General features: G+C 48.1%; 1 protein-coding gene across 2 annotated transcripts; it reads left to right on the top strand.

Annotated features, from left to right (window-relative positions):
• Positions 1-10,556: 10,556 nt before the first annotated feature.
• On the top strand, positions 10,557-15,166 carry ASB12 (ankyrin repeat and SOCS box containing 12). 2 transcript variants are annotated; one of them, XM_059824487.1, is made up of 4 exons: positions 10,676-10,713; positions 10,847-10,930; positions 12,649-13,495; positions 14,504-15,166. In XM_059824487.1, the coding sequence occupies exons 3-4, from the start codon at positions 12,706-12,708 to the stop codon at positions 14,635-14,637; spliced, it is 924 nt and encodes a 307-aa protein (XP_059680470.1). In that variant the 5' UTR covers positions 10,676-10,713; positions 10,847-10,930; positions 12,649-12,705; the 3' UTR covers positions 14,638-15,166. The 2 variants fall into 2 exon arrangements, with proteins under 2 accessions (XP_009812797.2, XP_059680470.1); XM_009814495.2 differs by lacking the exon at positions 10,847-10,930 and having other exon boundaries at positions 10,557-10,713.
• The last annotated feature ends 1,313 nt before the right edge of the window (positions 15,167-16,479 follow it).

Below are 16,479 nucleotides of genomic sequence, written 5' to 3'. Positions count from 1 at the left end.
GCTTGCCTCACATCCATCGATGAGGCAATAATTACAGATGACGTGCGTTCTATTCCTGAAACGGGGCCTAAAATGATTACTTCACATCACGTGCTGAGTGATTATAGTGAATGTTATCTTGGATGTTAAAATTACATGAACCTTAGATGTTTTGTTTGTACTGTCAAGACATGGTGAGATGAACAGTATCTCTCACGGCAATGAACTTTGTGATTTTTGTGAAGCTGGTGACAAAAAAATTGGGATGTGACCCCTTAATGGAACAAGAAGTGGACATCTTGGCTCGTGGCTGTGGCTCCAGCTTGGATTCACTCCAGTGCTTGTTAACACTACTTGGTTTCTCTAAACTGCAGTAATCTCAGCTGGAGATACTAGTTCAAAGTTGCAGGTTTAAAACAGAGGCGTGTATTCTATTTATACAGAAGCCTTGTGGAGAAGCAAGGGCTTGTCTCCCCAGGGAAATGGGTGGCCCAGGAAAGCTGTTCCACAGTACTTGTTCTGGACAAGCTTCTATAGATGTGCTTAATTGCACAGAGAGTTGCTTTGTGCAGCTTAATTCAAGATGCTTTTCTGCTTTCTTTTGGATCCTGTTGTTTAAATTAGATCCTGCCATTAGGCCTTCAAATCAAATTTTCTCTTTTATAAAATATTGAAACAAACTGAAAATACTTCTGAAGTTAGCCCTCCCAATCTACAATAAAAAGTAGAAACATTCCATTATAGCATCATAAATGCAATAGCCATTGTTCATATGCTTATAGCCTATGGTGAAATGACTAGGTTAGTTTCAGTGTTCAAGATAAAGTAGAAAAGAAAAAAAAACCAAACTAAAAACTCTCCTGAGTGTCTCACTTTGGGTAAGAAAATATGTATTTTATTAAGCATATCAAAAGACCTAAGGAAAAAGGGCAGTACCTGAGAACACAGAGTTTCTTCAGTACCTAGAATGGCAAAGAGAAACTTTTTTTAATGTTGCAGGTTTTTCAATCTTAAAGCAAGTAATATTTAAGTAGTTTTAAAAAATAGTTGTTGTCAAGGTAGAAGTGAGAGAACTACAATGTGCGATTGATGTGAAAGCTGAGCACACATAAAATACTGAACTGGATATGCTTAAGCAGAAGATGTTCGAAATATGTTGTGTATCAAAAATACTGCATCAGGCAACAGCTGTGTATTTTATTTTGAAGGATGCACATTTCTGAATGCACCTTTCCTTAATCTCAAGATGAGTATCTGCTGTTGAGTCTCTTTGCTCCTAATGAGATCTGCTAAGCTCCTAACATTAAGTTAGATGGTCTACCAGCCTAAGTTTGTCATATCCACGTACTCCTCAAGTGAAGATACCGCACCCTAAGTCTTAATCCGGCTGCTCTAGATACCCAGGGTTCAGAATCTGCTGTGGATTTCCACTGGAGGGTGCTGGGGCAATTATTTCCCTTTGCCTCTTTGTAGTGTAGCAGTTGAATTTCACACATGCACTTTGCAGTTTGGAGCCCGTTTCATGTCGACTGATAGATCAACCCTGTCTTTACTTTCTAGGTGGTAGAAGAGTGTAGTGGATAATATGCACGGCTTCTTAAATAGAGAACTCTAAAATGTAAATGAGACCAAGACAGGTACTTTTTAGGACCACTTATTCTAGATGTCATCAGTTCTTTTAATGTGTTCTGTAGTGAAAATTAGAGATACGGAATTGTAGACAATTTTGACTGACTACTGAAGGATTTACACATACCATTGGTTAATCTTTGTATAAAAACATTTTGCAGAAGGTTTCTATAAATGTTTACACATTGCCTTGTCTTTTGAATTACCATAGATTACCTTGAAAAAAAGTGTAATAATCTTTGCTTATCCCTAAAACGTGGCGCTGACATCTCCACAAATCCTTCTTGACTACAATATTACTACAGGCACATATAACCATGAAAAGATTACTTCATACACTGAAAGTATTAGTAAGCTTTTAGTAATCTTGCTGCTTTTGACTTCAGTAACAAAACAATGGATGACTTTATACTTTGAAATGCAAAACCTAGCCAAAAAAAAAGGGTAACGATCTGTCTTTTTAAACCTCTTGGATTTATTATATACAAACCCGGTCAAAGTCTACAACATACTAAAAATCATTCAGGCTGGTGCTGTAAATTTACAGAGCTGGAAAAGATTCCAGGGTTTCCTGGCTTTCCATGGGATTATTTGCTTGAAAACCGATTAGCTAGAAGCGTTTTAGTTTTGGTGGTAACTCTTCTGTGTTTCAAGACCAAAAATGAAAAGCTGCTGAAAGCACTGCAGCGTGTCCTCAGGTCTCTGGTCAGCTGGGATCGGCTTCCCAGAGCCTTGCAGAAAGCCCGTGTTCACTCATTACGGAGTGCCCTGCTGCCAGTGGTGAGTGACTTGATTCTGTGTTCCCTAAAAGTGTTAAAGGAAATATAAAAGCTGTTACGTGGGAATCTTCTTCATGTAAGGACTGTGTAGGTGAAAAGTTACTGTAACTTACTTATTCCTAGTGGAGCATCTCTGCGTTGTGAAATCACGAATACTGGTTTTTATTTGGAGCTGTTGAGTGAACGACGGAACTCGCTGTTTTCCATTTGGATTCCTCTGACTGGGAGGGAGGAGGGATCCTATTTGCTGCGGATGGGCTCTGTTTGTGTAAAACGCGTCCTTTTCTGGAGCACCTCTTGCTTTACCAGGATACTGCATGGTGTCATGGTTTCATGCCTGTACATAGTGTCTCTCTTGCTGCAAATAGGTACAGCATTGCAATGGGCAAGTGCCTATAATATATTGCGTTAAAGCTGCTACTTTGAAGTAGAAGAGGGACTCGTATAGCTTTATTTCTCAGTTGAAATGTCTTAATGTGAACTTCACAATGCTGGATTCTTAAATCATATTTTGTTTTGCAGTTGTCGCCTGTGGTAGAGAAAATCCAATCGGTGCTGCTTGCTTTAGAGAGGAAAAAGGAATAATTGCTTTGCCCATAGATGTTATAGCTCCCAGTTGGCCCTCTTTCATGGGGGAGAAAAAGTGGTTTGTTAAAGCCTATAGGCGTAATATACTTCCAGCTGCATGTTCTGTTCTTGCTTTTCATTTAAGTGCTTAGAAGAAAAATCCACCTGCTATGTGGGCGCTCACTGGTACGTGAAGCTACCCTGACTAGGATGGAGAAGGAGACTTGCTTGTGGGTAGCCGGTAAGCTTCAGTTTGCTTAAGCAAGCTGCTCAAGTCGTGGTGAGAGAGATTTTCTGGGAGCTGAAGGTGCGCAGAGCTTCGCAGGGTCTCTGCCTTGAGTTAGACCTTGTTGGGTTACAGGTGGAAACCTCCATGTTGGTGAAGTGCCCCATGTCTGTTGTTTCCATTGGGTTTGGAGACGGTGAGGCCTAGCAGGTGCTCAGAGAGCACCCTTGCATCTACCAAAGCTGTAGCACCTGCAGGGAAAGCGTTGAAAAGAGCTCTCGTGCAAGACGCCGCTTCAGTTCACTTTCCGGCAGAACTGGTCAGTGCCTGATGGTTGCTCCCTCAAAGGGATCGTTTCTTGGCACTGTTTAGTAATGAATATTTGTGAGTGACCAGGAGAATTCAAAACGTGTCTGCTGTTTTGCTCTTATCCCACTCTGTGTTGAGTGCTGGGGTCATTTTTTCTACGGACCTAACAGAGTTATTCCTTGTTTACATACTGTCCCTCCTGCACATGTAGACACTCCTTGGGGCGGAGTGGGGGGAAGAATGTGTTCTGAATGTAGTAGTTTTGTTTTAATTAATACACAGCACTTGATTAATTAGATGAGGAACATCTCGAACCAGGTGATGTTACAGTCCATGTTTTCGTGAGCATCTTTAGCACTAAGAGCAGCCAGGTCGGTGCCAGTTGCAGCCGGTGTAATTTGTTAGGGCAAGTATTTTAATGTACAGCACTGCGTCCTTTTGGCATCTCTGAATTACAAAAGCAATGCAGAAAAGAGGGTAGGGTAAAATGGTTGACCTACATCTCTTCTCATATCATTTATCTATGTATATGCGTCTGTATTTAATGTAGCAGCATACTACTGGAATAACCTGTAGCACTGGATCTAGTCATATGTAACTGAGCACACTTAGTACTTTTTCTATCATCCACAAACTGATCTTTGTAGGAACGTACCTAAAATTGTCTGTAGTACTCAGCTGAAAATTGTAAATGTTTCTGTAAGTCGGTTGCTATTTTTGTCAGTGTAACTGTTGAGGGACAGTTGTGTAAAATTGTGGATGATGAAATCCTATGTTCTTGAACGTGCTGCGATGGCTGTATACATGTAAGTCATTTTAGTTCATGCACTGCTTAAAAGGAATTTCTACTATGTTTAGAGGAGCACTGTGTCTTTTTTCTCTAAATGTATTTGTTCCATGAAGTTTCACTTGTATTACAGTTTATTTTTATTCCCTACAAAAATAAATACCTTGCCTTTTTAAAGTAAATGACTAGTCTGTTTATTGATTAATTAAACTCAAAGTAGAACTTCACACTTTGAAATGTGAAGTCAATTAAAGACTCTTTAAGTAGTGAGCTTGTCTTAAAAGTGAGTGTGATTCCACTTCCCCTTCTTTTACAGAATAGAAACTGGGTGACCTCACTGGTTTCAGAGGGACTGCTGAGTGCAGCACTGCTTTTTAAAAAACCTCAAAAATTAATAATACTAATGAAGCTGTATTAAATCCTAGTATCTTCTGTATATTTCGTTACTCTGATTTTTTTTTTTAATTAGATTTTTCTTTATATATTAAAACCCAATACCTTTTCAGTGTTTTCTTCCTCCTGGAAAGCTGTCTGACCCTCACCCATGGATAAGTCTGGCTCCAGGTGGCTCCAGGCTGGCTTAAAAAGCTTTCTGAGAAGCAACGAGACCTTTCTTCTGGCCTGCTGTGAGGAACTGAGCCTGACCTTTTTTGGGTGTTGCGTGGTACCAGGTGAAGAGATATTTTCCGATAGCTTTGAGTGAAGAATCTGCAGCCCATCTGCTGATGGTATCATTTAAAAATGCTCTTTTATCCAATTCTTTTTCATCATAATTTAAGTAGTGAGTGGGGGGGGGAGGATTGGAGTGGTGGTGGGGGGAGGATTTTTGAGTGCAGACAAACTCAAGTAAGGTGGGAGAATGTTCAAGGAAGAGGGAGATTCCAGGTGCAAAACTTGCCTTGTGTTTATAACTGACATTTGGCATTGGTGCTTTAATAACCTACAGCTGTGCATAACAGTCAAATCCTACAATTAAATATAGATCTGCAAAGCAGAGAGAAATGAGGTGATAGGAGTTAATTTGATGTTTATAAGGCTTTACAAAATGCTTCGGGAAGCCATTTGGGTTGGTAAATTCATGTAAATGGTTTAAATCTGTGCCTGGCAAAGCTATTTTAGTAATCCATTTTAAAACAAGCATTTGGAGGTTTTTAATACTCTGCGTGGGAGACGGGGGAACTGAGTGGCAGGGCCGTGACTTGCAGAAGAACGTGCTGAAGGCCAGCAGGAGAGATGGAGGAACTGTTATTCCCAGGTCAGTTTAGCACCAGACCGTGCAGCCTTTAATCCTAAACACGAATAGCCCCAAACTGTCCATCGTCAGTCGGAGGAGGGGTAAGACTGTGAACACAAGGAATAGACCCGAGACCGATACCTGTTACCCAGCCCCCGGTGAGTATCTTCCACTGCACGTCCTAAAAATGGGTATTTCTTTTTTATGTATTAAGGCAAAAAACAGGCCTTGGGTATGCTCAATCCCCAGATGTTTCAAAGTCTTTTTTCCTTCTTGCTAATTTTAAACATTCTTAATGTTGCCAGTGAAATCATTCATTTACCTAGATTAGGCTTGCCTTGCATTTAATTGGATTATTAGCATTAACACTGACTAGAATTGATAAAGCTGTAATATGCATTTGGGGAAAACTTATTGTCTGTTTGACAGCACCTTTGCTGAGGATGATTTAAAACTTCCCTGTTGAAGCTAACTTTAGCTTTGAGGGGGCAGGTTCCATTCAGAGTCATAGGAGTATTGCTAAAGACTTATGTTTTTAACAGCTCTTAGGGAATACCTTACGCTGCGTAAAAATACTGATCAGTAAACTTAATTGGAGGTATGTACTGAAAAATCACTGTTTGAAGGTCAAGTCTGCTAAGTTCAGAGAGAAAAAGCAGTGAAGTTAACCTGCTTGCTTATTGAGGTTCAGGTTCATATGTGCCAAGGAGACCTTAAAACGTTGATTCATTTTCATTCTGCATCGGTGCATTCTTTGCAGTAGAGTGAGAATACTTGATTTTTTTGGTAGCGATGTAACTTTGTACTCAAGTTTTATCCAGTTCAGTTACCCAGCAGTTAAAGACGCCGGTGATGATTTGCTAGAGATACGTATGCGCGTGAAGCCTTAACACCAATGTAAAATGGATAAACGCCTCTGATACTGAAGGTAGACTACAAATTTTTGGGTTGATGACTTTTAAAAGGAAAAAAAAAAGCCAACCCAGATTAGCAGCAGAAAGATTTTTTTTTTTTAATCTGTTTACATAGGCAAGGATGTGAGACGCTCTCATTGCACTCAGTATGGTGCAGGAACAGGATTGAACCTCCAGCGTAGCCATTCGCTGCTGGGAGGGGAGATGCACTCAATCCTTGGTGTGGCAGTCGGCGTGTGGGGCTGCTGCAGATCCTCGTAAGTTCAAACCCCTAAATAAAGTGACGTTTTGTCCTGAGTAATGTTTCTTTAATGATAGGCAAAAGGTGTGTCGTCATTTCTCTCGTATGCCATCAGCTTCTAAATTCAAGTGGTCTCTTTTAACTTGTATTTTCTTTCACTTGAGGGGAGTGGAGGGGATGGGGGGGATACGAAACCCAGTAGCTTTGAGAGTAGTAACCCTTCTGTAAGTCAGACCAGAGCCTGTGTCCCATGGCTCTCTTGCAGTGGTTTGGGGAAAAGTGAACACCGCTTACTGAATTTTTTTTTTCCTCTCTCTCTCTCAACAAAGAACAGATCTTGGAGCCTGCTCAGCTGTGGGAGAGAAGCAAGGAATCCAGTGTGAGTGGGGATCAATAAAAATACATACATAAACCCCCTTGCAAATAAAAACCCCATGCACGGATCTGCGGAATTAGCAGGCGCTGCTGGTGGCCGATCGCTTTGCAGGCTAACACACCCAGAGCCAGGCAGGTGTACGGACCACAGGCTGAGGCTGACTTGACTCTCCAAAATTTGAGTATTCTGCAAGTATTCCAGTTTTTGTGCAGTAACTAAGGGCAGTCCCCTCCCTGGCGAGGCACTGAAAGGGACTTAAGCAATACAGAGACTTTTACAGATGTTACCTGACAAAGGGGAAACCAGGGAGAGGATAAAGGTATGGGGAGTCCGTTTGCCATTTTAAGGTAATCTGGTCCAATTCTTGTGTTTTATCCTATTCATATGTCCCTTCATACAGCAGTTTAGAACTTGATACTTTCCTTTTCCTGGTTTTTTTTTTTGGTTGGGGTTTTTTTTGGTGACCAACAATGTTTTGAAAACAATGATGGGGTTTTCTGTTGCGCAGTGATCCAGTGTCTGTGTGGTTTGAAAAAGTGTTTGGGGTAAATCTGGCAGTTCACACAGGTCAGAAATTCTGTTTCTGAAAGGTGGTTGTTGCAGTCTTACCTGCTGTTGGAGAATCCTTTAAGAGCAGGTAGTTCTCCCGTGCCTGCTCTTACTGCTTGATATTTTGAATAATCAAAAAACCCTTCACTTATTCAATAGATGGTTGGTGATCTCAGGGCAAAGATGGTTTTGGGGGTGGCATGACTCAGAGCTGGTTATTAGAGTTTTACTTCAAAGCTTTGGAATGAAAATGAGCGCATTTTAGTATTGTAAAATTAAAGCAGAGAAGACCCCCTAGTTTTCCCAGGAATAACTTCTAAGCGTTGCCAGCCCTGGGACAAACAGGCAGATTTACATGAACAATCAGTGTCACGCAGATAACTCGTGTAATGAAGAGTGGGCACGTGCTAACTTTGGGTTCTGTATTTCAGGTCCTTAACGATCATCATCTCACGTGGGTTTACGGTTGCTGGTTCCAGCGCATCCTCGGGTCCAAAAGGAAAGGGGCTCCTGGAAGGCGGTGGAAGCAGGGAGCCGTCTTGCAACACCGCCCAACTTCTGGGGCTCCGACGCTGCCGAAATTCCTCGAGGAATTAAGACCATGGAGGAGAAGAAACAGTTACTGGATTCCTCCTTCAGTTCTAACTACGTATGTTGTGTGTTACTGCACCCATTAAATTGTGAAGTGCCTAAGAAGGGGCCCCGGGAGGTGTTTGCTGTGCGGGTGCGGACAGTGTAGGCAGGGGATGGTCCGCAGGTGTTCGTCCCCACTCGTGGTTAATATCTGAATCGCGGTGCAGCTGGAGCCACCTCCAAGCTGGGTGGTGAGAAGGTGGCCAGCAGGATATGCGGGTGTAAGTGCCGGAAAGCGGCGAGCAGATGTTTTGATCGGCATGGAGGGAAACTCCCAAGTTCAAAGGCTTTGCTGCGGTTTGGCAGTGACTTAGAGTTCAAAGGCAGGAGTCGGAAGTAGCCCCGTGCAATAACTGTGCATTTCCGACCTTGAGGACTGTTAGTAAATCCTTAAACCCTGCAAAAATGATTTATTTGGTGCTGTTTAGCGCTAAACTTTTAAATCAGAATGCTTAGAGGTGTTAAATCAGAAAGCTCATTACCTCTTTTCAGCTGCGTAAATAACTATAATCTCTTTAATGGAAGGAACTTTGGGCAGGATTTACCTTCCCAGAAAACCTTCTTGGCTGGTATTAAATATACTTCTGCCCTTTAATTATTCCCCAATTAATGGAGAGCTGATAAAGGAGTTGCTTTGCCTGGAGCCCGTGCCGGGTCAGCCAGCGGCTCGGGGGCCGCCCGCTCGTGCTTGGAGCTCAGGCAGGAGGTGAAGCCTTCTCCCCGCTCCTCAGCCTTCCCCGCTGTTTGAAGCGTTGGGAAGCTTATCTGGAATGGGTCAGACTTATCAGTCGCCTCTCCTTGGGCTCCCGTTTGGGGTTTATCTGAATCTGCTGATTTAAATATCCATGCAGGATGCTATTTAACGTGTTTCTTTGGCCGTTAAGGGAGCACAATGAGTATTTCAGTTTACGTTCTTCCAGTTGAGGGTGGATTTATCAGCGAGTACTTTGTACTTTTTGCTTCATTAGTATTCGGTTTAATCTCTGTTCCTCACCAAAGAGCTGGTCTTGTTTCTAAGATTTCTTGTCTTGGTTAACAACTAAACAGCAGCAGAAACAACAAAAGAATATGCAGTTTATCATTTACATTTTCCATTCAAGGATTTTCCTTTCATCTCCAAGTTCCCTTACAGCTTCCTACATCTCCTATTTTCACATTATAATACAGTCTTTTTCATGGCTGCTTTTATGTCTGCATTTTGTTGAAGGGGTTTCCAGCCAGGCTTGGCTTTTCTGACTGCAGCATCCACGTTGCGGTTAAGCGTCGAGAAGCGCAATAAACCCCGCACTTCCCACTCTTGCTCCGATGTTTATCCGCATTTCTCCTACTCGAGAAGTCCATTCATAGTGTTGACTTTGGGAAATTGACCTTTTTGAAGTAACCATCTATTTTTGAGTGAATTTGGAGTGAAACAAGGGAGCCAAAGGTCTAAAACCTATCAGTATTGAACATTTTCCTGCTCTCCGTGCTTGTCGCAGTGTGACTGCAAACTGAGTGCGGTGGTGGGGACGACATAAATGTTTTGCAGAGCCCCCTGATTTTACTTCTTGCAGCAGTGGAGATTTTTCTGCTGAATAATTTGGTTCCCCTCTCGTTATCTAGTACCGCTGATAACGCTGCCTCAAACTGTCAGACCGTTCCTGCTCCACCGCCGAAAAGTTTGGACAAGGTTTAAAGGGAACTGGATAAAATACGATTACACTTACCAGCTGACAGCTTTTGATAAGACAGCCCAACCACTGCTTCCCACTTGGGGGTTTTTTTGCCGCTGTAAAGTTTTCTGCCTTGCTATGTGCTACTTCATTTTACGAAGCCAAAGAAGTGGTTTGTTCTGGCAGGCGTGGCTGGGAGGGAAGCCCAAGGAGCCGCTCGGGCGAGAAATCCGGACTGTCTTCGGTGCTGTTTGTCCTTTTTGTGTTTAATAAACAATTCTGGATGTTGCAAGTGGTCACTGGTATTGCTCTGAAAGTGGAAAAGCGGTTGGGAGAGGGGTTAAGAGGGAATCCGCTTGGGTGATCGGCAGCAGCCAAGATAACGTAGCCCGGTGCTGCCGCGGGGAAGGCGCTGCCCTGGCAGGAGACTGAAACCGCCCGGTCCCCTGGGATTTCTGCAAGGGAATGGTGAAGCGAACGCTTTGTGCCTGCTCGGATGGGTCAAGCAGCCTCCAGCACCTGTCCCAGCCTCCCCCCGCCTCGCTGCCCCTCTCTCTATATTTACCCCGGGGGAACTTTCCAAGAATGGAAGTGGTAAGATAAAACCCCTGAGGGGCTAAAATTAGCCCCAGCGCCCTGGCCCTTTTCCCCGCGGTGGCATTTCAGCTGTGAGCTTGACAGCCCGCGTCGTTCCGGTCGCACAGAGCGGACGGCCATCCCCGACACAGCAAGATCCTCTCTCTTTCTCCTTTTTTTTTGTTTAAACCGAGGGAGAACTCGCCATGGGACCCGCGCTGCCTCGCCCACCCTGGCTGTGAGCATCACCCACCTCCCAAAGGTAAGGCAGCAGCATAACGACGCCTGGGCAGCGCCGGGCAGTTGTAGGTAACTTGGTAACCAGCTGTAGAAGCCTGAGTGTATTCTCTGTCACCTTCAGCTCCAGTCGTAACCTCTTTTTTGGGGGGCTACAGGTGCATGGACAGCTTCCATCAGCTCAAGAGGTGACAACTCTGCTTCAGGCTCTTCTGCTGGAGGAACCTCTGTGAGCTCCTCACGTGAGTGCTTGTGCTGTCAGAGTAACGTCCCTTTGGAGATGCTTATTTGTGCGTTCAGGAAATGTTTCAGCTGGTTTTTTTACTTTGCCAGATTATTTCCCTTGGGAATATAACTGGGCGTTCTTTTTGAATCGAATCTGCGATAAACCCCCCCACCCCATTAGCCACGTAGGTGGAGGGTTTCCAAAGCCCCCGAGCTCGTTATTAGCGTGTCTAATGAATAACAGTAATGTTCTAATTTCACCTATTTCTACCTGAATTGTCTGGGTTAGTGTCACAGGTGGAAGCGCAGCAGAGCTTTGCCGGCGCTCGCTGCCATCAAACTTGCTCTACTTAACCAAGATGCGAAGCCGCGCAGGTGGCCTCGCGCGGGGGATCCCTCCGAGCTGGCACGTCTTGCCACCGCCGGCGGATGTGGGACGAGCCTCCCGCGACTGCCTCGTTACTGCCAGGCTTTGCAGAAAGAGGTTAATTGCTCAGTGCAGCTCCTTGCCTCCTCCGAGGGAGGACCAGAGGAGCCGCTTGGGGAGACCCAACTCTGCCACAGCCGCCTCTCCCCAGGGAAATCCGAGACTCTATGGGGCTGCGACTGGCGAGAAATTCCTCTGCCCTTCCCGGCGGGCGGTGTTTCCCAGCTGCTCAGGTGCCGGCCGGGGCATCGCGTTCCTCTCCCCTGCTGCCGCTCGGCCACGGCGAGGCCAGATCCCGCACCAAGCGCCTGGCAAAGGTGTTGGGGTTCAGTCCCAGCTCCGGTGCGATCAGCTCAGCATCCCCTCGCCTTCCCCCCGCCACCCCCTGCTATAAAAATCCCGGATCCTTCTTGCAGCCGTGCTCCTCGGGCTCGAGTAGGCAGGAGAGAGGAGAGGCTTTGCTGAATTCAAACGCCGACGTTGTTTTGGGAAGGGCGATGCTGAAAGTCCTTAATCAAACCAGCCGCCTTCACACCCCCTTCATCTCCTCTTTTGAAATCCAGTCCCTTTAAAACGTGGCAGGGTGTAAAAAAACCTTGCCATGCTGCCGGCTCCTAAATTAAAACTCCTCTGAGTTTTCCATGAGTCCCAAAACACTTGGCAGTGCTGGTGCTGCTGAGGCTTCCAACAGAAGCCTTGGCCGATACGAAGCAGAGTTGATTCCTGCTGTTCTCCAACGTGCTCTTCGCTCAGCAGCTCCCCCAGAGAAGAGCTGGATGGGGTGATTTCTGCGGGTTTGGGGAAAATGGGTGGTTTCATCCACCCATGGGGTGCAGAGTCCTTCCCAGAGCCTGCGGCCACCCCGGAGCCTTCCTGAGCTCAAGGTGTGAGTATCCGATGAGTACTCTCATACCCCTTACCGCCTCAGGGGCTAGCAGTACAGCATCAAATAATTTTAAAAATTAAAGTAAAAACCTGTGAGCTCTCCCATGCAGCGTTTGAACTCCAACACCAGATTCGATGATCTTGGCGTGTTCTTGATCTCATCTTTTTAAGGGGAGGCGGCCCATGTACGTCCTATGGCGATGATCTCTGTCTTTGCCTTAGCCCTTCACCAGCATGGATTTCCTCACCCATGGTGGCAGGGCGATAAGCGTGTCAGCAGCATCAAAATCCAATGTTATTTGTCTTTTTTTTTTTTAGAATCTTCCTTAAATTGTGTACAAAAAAAATAATAATAAAAAGATAGTGTTGGTGTCAGGGGGCTGGTTCTAACCCAGCGCTGGTGGTGTTTTTGTTGTCCTGTAGATCTTTGGCTTTACCATTTACGATGAAAGCGGTACATGGGAGACAGACCAAAAAAAAATGAGCCTAATGGATATCACTAAAATGTTCTCCATGCTCCAGCCCAGAGAAGATGAAGACGACAACGGAGAAAGCGAGGAGCTGCACCGAGCGGTATCGGAGGACAATTACCAAACCCTAGATAACCTCTTATCCCAAGACAGGTACAAGAGGTTCATCAACCGCAGGAGCGGCTGGGGGGTACCCAGCACCCCCCTGCGCCTCGCTGCCACGTGGGGCCGCGTCAGGAGCATGAAGGTCCTCTTGGCCCACGGGGCGGAGGTGGACAGCCTGGACGTGAAGGCTCAAACCCCGCTCTTCATAGCGGTCAGCAACGGCCACCGGGAATGCGTGAAGGTCCTCCTGGACGCGGGGGCCAGCCCCGTCGGCAGCATCTACAACAACTGCTCGCCGCTGCTCATCGCCGCGAGGGATGGGGACGTGGACATCCTGCGGCAGCTCCTGGACCACGGCGCGGAAACCAACGTTCAAGCGAGGCTGCCCGAGTGGGCTGCCAACTCGGTGGCTTGTTCCGGTCCCCTCTACCTCGCCGCCGCGTACGGGCATCTGGAGTGCTTTAAGATGCTGTTGCTTTACGGTGCCGATCCCAACTATAACTGCACTGAGGAGAGGGTGATCGCCCAGATCAAGGAGCCCAAGACCCTGCTGGAAACCTGCCTAAGGCACGGCTGCAGGAGCGAGTTCATCAAGCTGCTCATTGACTTTGGAGCCAACGTGTACTTGCCCAACATCACGGTAGACGAGACGGCACCCCGCAGTGAGGGCCTGGAGCTGCTGCTGCAGGCGAGAGGTAATCCATGTGCCTGGCCCCTGGGCTGGAAACGAGCACTAATTTTGCTCGTTTGGGTGTCAGTTGCTTCAGATTCCCCTTCCCTTTATCTCTGCTTCCCTATAGCCTTACCCAGGCTTTCCTACGAGCTTCGCCTCCCTTTGCAGCATCACTTGAGTGCATGGGTCTCTCTAGTCTTAAACTCTTGACTATTATCACCATTTTACTCCGAACTCTTATTCCTGCCTCTCCCCCAGTGACCGCTGTGTTCAGGCCAAAAAACCCAAGTCTCCAATGCTGAACACAGCAAGAGAAGGACGTCGCAAGGTTATGGAGAATAGATCCACCACCGGTGATTAAATCCGATGGCTTGGATACGCCTGCTACCGCAGGAAACTCCTAAAACAAATTGCTGGGATTTGGGGGAGAGTGACACAGGAGGGCTTCTTTCTAATAAATATCCCCCAAATATCCCCAGTTTCCGCTGCTGGCTGCGGCTGGAGGCAGGCTACCTTGGTTTGGGTCCGGGGAGTGACTCGGTGCAGCCACGTTGGTTATCTTCCCTCTTGGACTCACCGCAGCGTCTGCTTTTCACAAATATTTCTAGACGCTTGCTGAAGAAGCTGCTTTCAGTGAGGGTCCTCGCTGCATTCGGTGCTGGTCTGGAGCGCACGGGGATTTCCGCAGCCGGTTTTTTCCACTTAATATAAACCTGTTGGGTTAAAGGCTGCTTTTCGCCGTTCCTCTCCTTTCTGCCGCTCAACTTTGGCTCTCCTGTACTGCCTGTGCCCAGGAAAACTGCATTCATTTCCGTACGACGGTGGAAGATTTCATCTCTGTATGCCCAGCTCCCGTGAAACGCACGCCGCAAAGCTTGCGGCTGAATACGCCGCGTAACCAGCCCTAGCAAAGACGTTTAGTTTTAGCCTATCGATGTCCCTTTGCTTAGGATAATGCCCGGGTTGGAGGGGAGCGGGGTTGTGTGCCTTGAAGCTGACCACCTCGTTTTTCCTCCCTCTCCTTACGCAGCTCATCCCAAGTCCTTGATGTCCCAGTCCAGGCTGGCGATGAGACGCCTCCTGAAGCAGCCTGGCCGCCCGCCCGCCCTCGGCCAGCTGGAGATCCCGACGGTCCTGGAGAACTACCTCCGACACCAGCCGTGACGCTCAGCCCGCCACGAGAGATACCCGCCCCGTACGCCTGTCGAGCACCCGAATTAAAAGCCACTCTGACATCTGCGCGGTGCGAAACCGCCGTGAGTTTGTGGTCGCAAAGTAATTTTTGCTTACGAGGCGCCTCCAAAAAGCGGTGCGAGAAGATGGTAAGGGAAGGCGCGGAGAAAACCGAGGAGACCTCAGCTCCAGCTCCGCATCAGGGTGATGGTAGAGCAGGGTCAGATGGAGCTGGGTTTGGCTTTAAACCCTCTTTACTGGAGGGTTTTACACCTTTAATTGATACTGGTTGGAGAAGGGGCTGGGGAAGGGTGTGGAGGGCAGAGGGAGAGGAGCAAAGGCTGCTTGTACCTCCTCCCCTCCTGGGGAAGAGCGGGAAGGAGGGAGGCATGACCAGGCTTGGAGCCTGTGGGTTTTCCCCGCAGCGTGGCCTCAGCTGCCTCTAACCCCCTTCCCAGCGAGGTTTCGAAGTGCCTCCTGCACGCGGCAGCCCGGCGAGGGCAGAAGGGGAGGCTGGACCCGGCCGCGTGTGCCCAGCCCGTCACCGCTGCGTCACCGTGCCTGGGGTGCTCCCGACCCCGAGGAGGTGTCTGTGCAAAGCCTGGTGCTCCCGCCTGGCAGCGCGGGCAGGGGCTGGGATAAGCATCCAGAGGCCGGAGTCCCCAGGCTCCCCGACTCTCATCTCCCCCCTCCAGCTCTGTCTTTAAACATCGTCTCACTCGCCTCAAAAGTGGTTCATGTTGTGGCTGAGGGGTCTTTTGTGATTGGGCAGTTTTGGGGGTTTTTTAATTAAAAATGTTGCTATTGTTCTTATTAAACTATCATGACCTGTTTGGTGAAATAGCCTTTCATCGGAAGAGCCCTGCAGCCCAACCGGCATCCTTTGGAAGGGATGCAGGGAAACGCTGCAGCCGGGGAATTTCAGGCTGAGCCCGCAGCGGGGTATCTCAGCAGCGGTGCTGCCCGGTAGTCGCTCCTGCCTTCGGCGGGTCTCTCCATCTCCCCGGCTCTCGTGACCAGCGCCGGGGACAACAGCCGGTGGCGGCTGGAGGAGCTTTGCTCTCTGCAACCACCTGAAAGGGGGTTGTGGGGAGGTGGGTGTTGGTCTCTTCTCCCAAGTGACAAGTGACAGGACAAGAGGAAATGGCCTCAAGTTGTGCCAGGGGAGGTTCAGGCTGGATATTAGGAAAAATGTCTTTACGGAGAGAGTGGTGAAGCACTGGCAGAGGCTGCCCAGGGAGGTGGTGGAGTCACCATCCCTGGAGGTGTTCAAGGACCGTGTGGACGTGGCACTGCGGGACATGGTTTAGTGGGCATGGTGGGGTTGGGTTGGTGGTTGGACTTGATGATCTTACAGGTCTTTTCTAACCTGAGCGATTCCCTGATTCCAAGCACAGGTTGTCCAGGGAGGTGGTGGTCTCTCCATCCTTGGGGACACCCAAGAGCTGCCTGGACACGGCCCTGGCCCCCCGGCGCTAGTGGGGGGATCTCCCGTGGCCCCTTCCCCCCTCACCCACTGTGGATCTGTGACTTGGGGGGCAGCACTCGTGGGGGTCCCGGGGGTTCTCCCCCCGCCCCAGCACCCACCGCCGACGGAGCCATGGTCACCCGAAGGCTGTGACTGTCCCCACGCTGCGGCAGCCCAGGGTGTCCCCTCCCCGCGGGGGGCCCGAGTGTGGCCGTGGGGGGACCGGGGCTCCCCAAAGTGGGGCGGTGCCCGGCTGCTCGGCCGGGGGTGCGCGGTGGGGGGGGCCTGGGGGTGCCGCGGGTGGGTGACACGCGGTAACAGCGGCGCCCACGTGGCGCGGCAGCGGCCCAGGGCGTGACAGCAGT

The sequence above is a fragment of the Gavia stellata genome, chromosome 14, assembly GCF_030936135.1.
Source record: "Gavia stellata isolate bGavSte3 chromosome 14, bGavSte3.hap2, whole genome shotgun sequence".
Lineage (NCBI taxonomy): Eukaryota > Metazoa > Chordata > Aves > Gaviiformes > Gaviidae > Gavia > Gavia stellata.
Note: the sequence above shows the minus strand (reverse complement) of the source record. Positions and strands in the feature narration are given on the sequence as shown.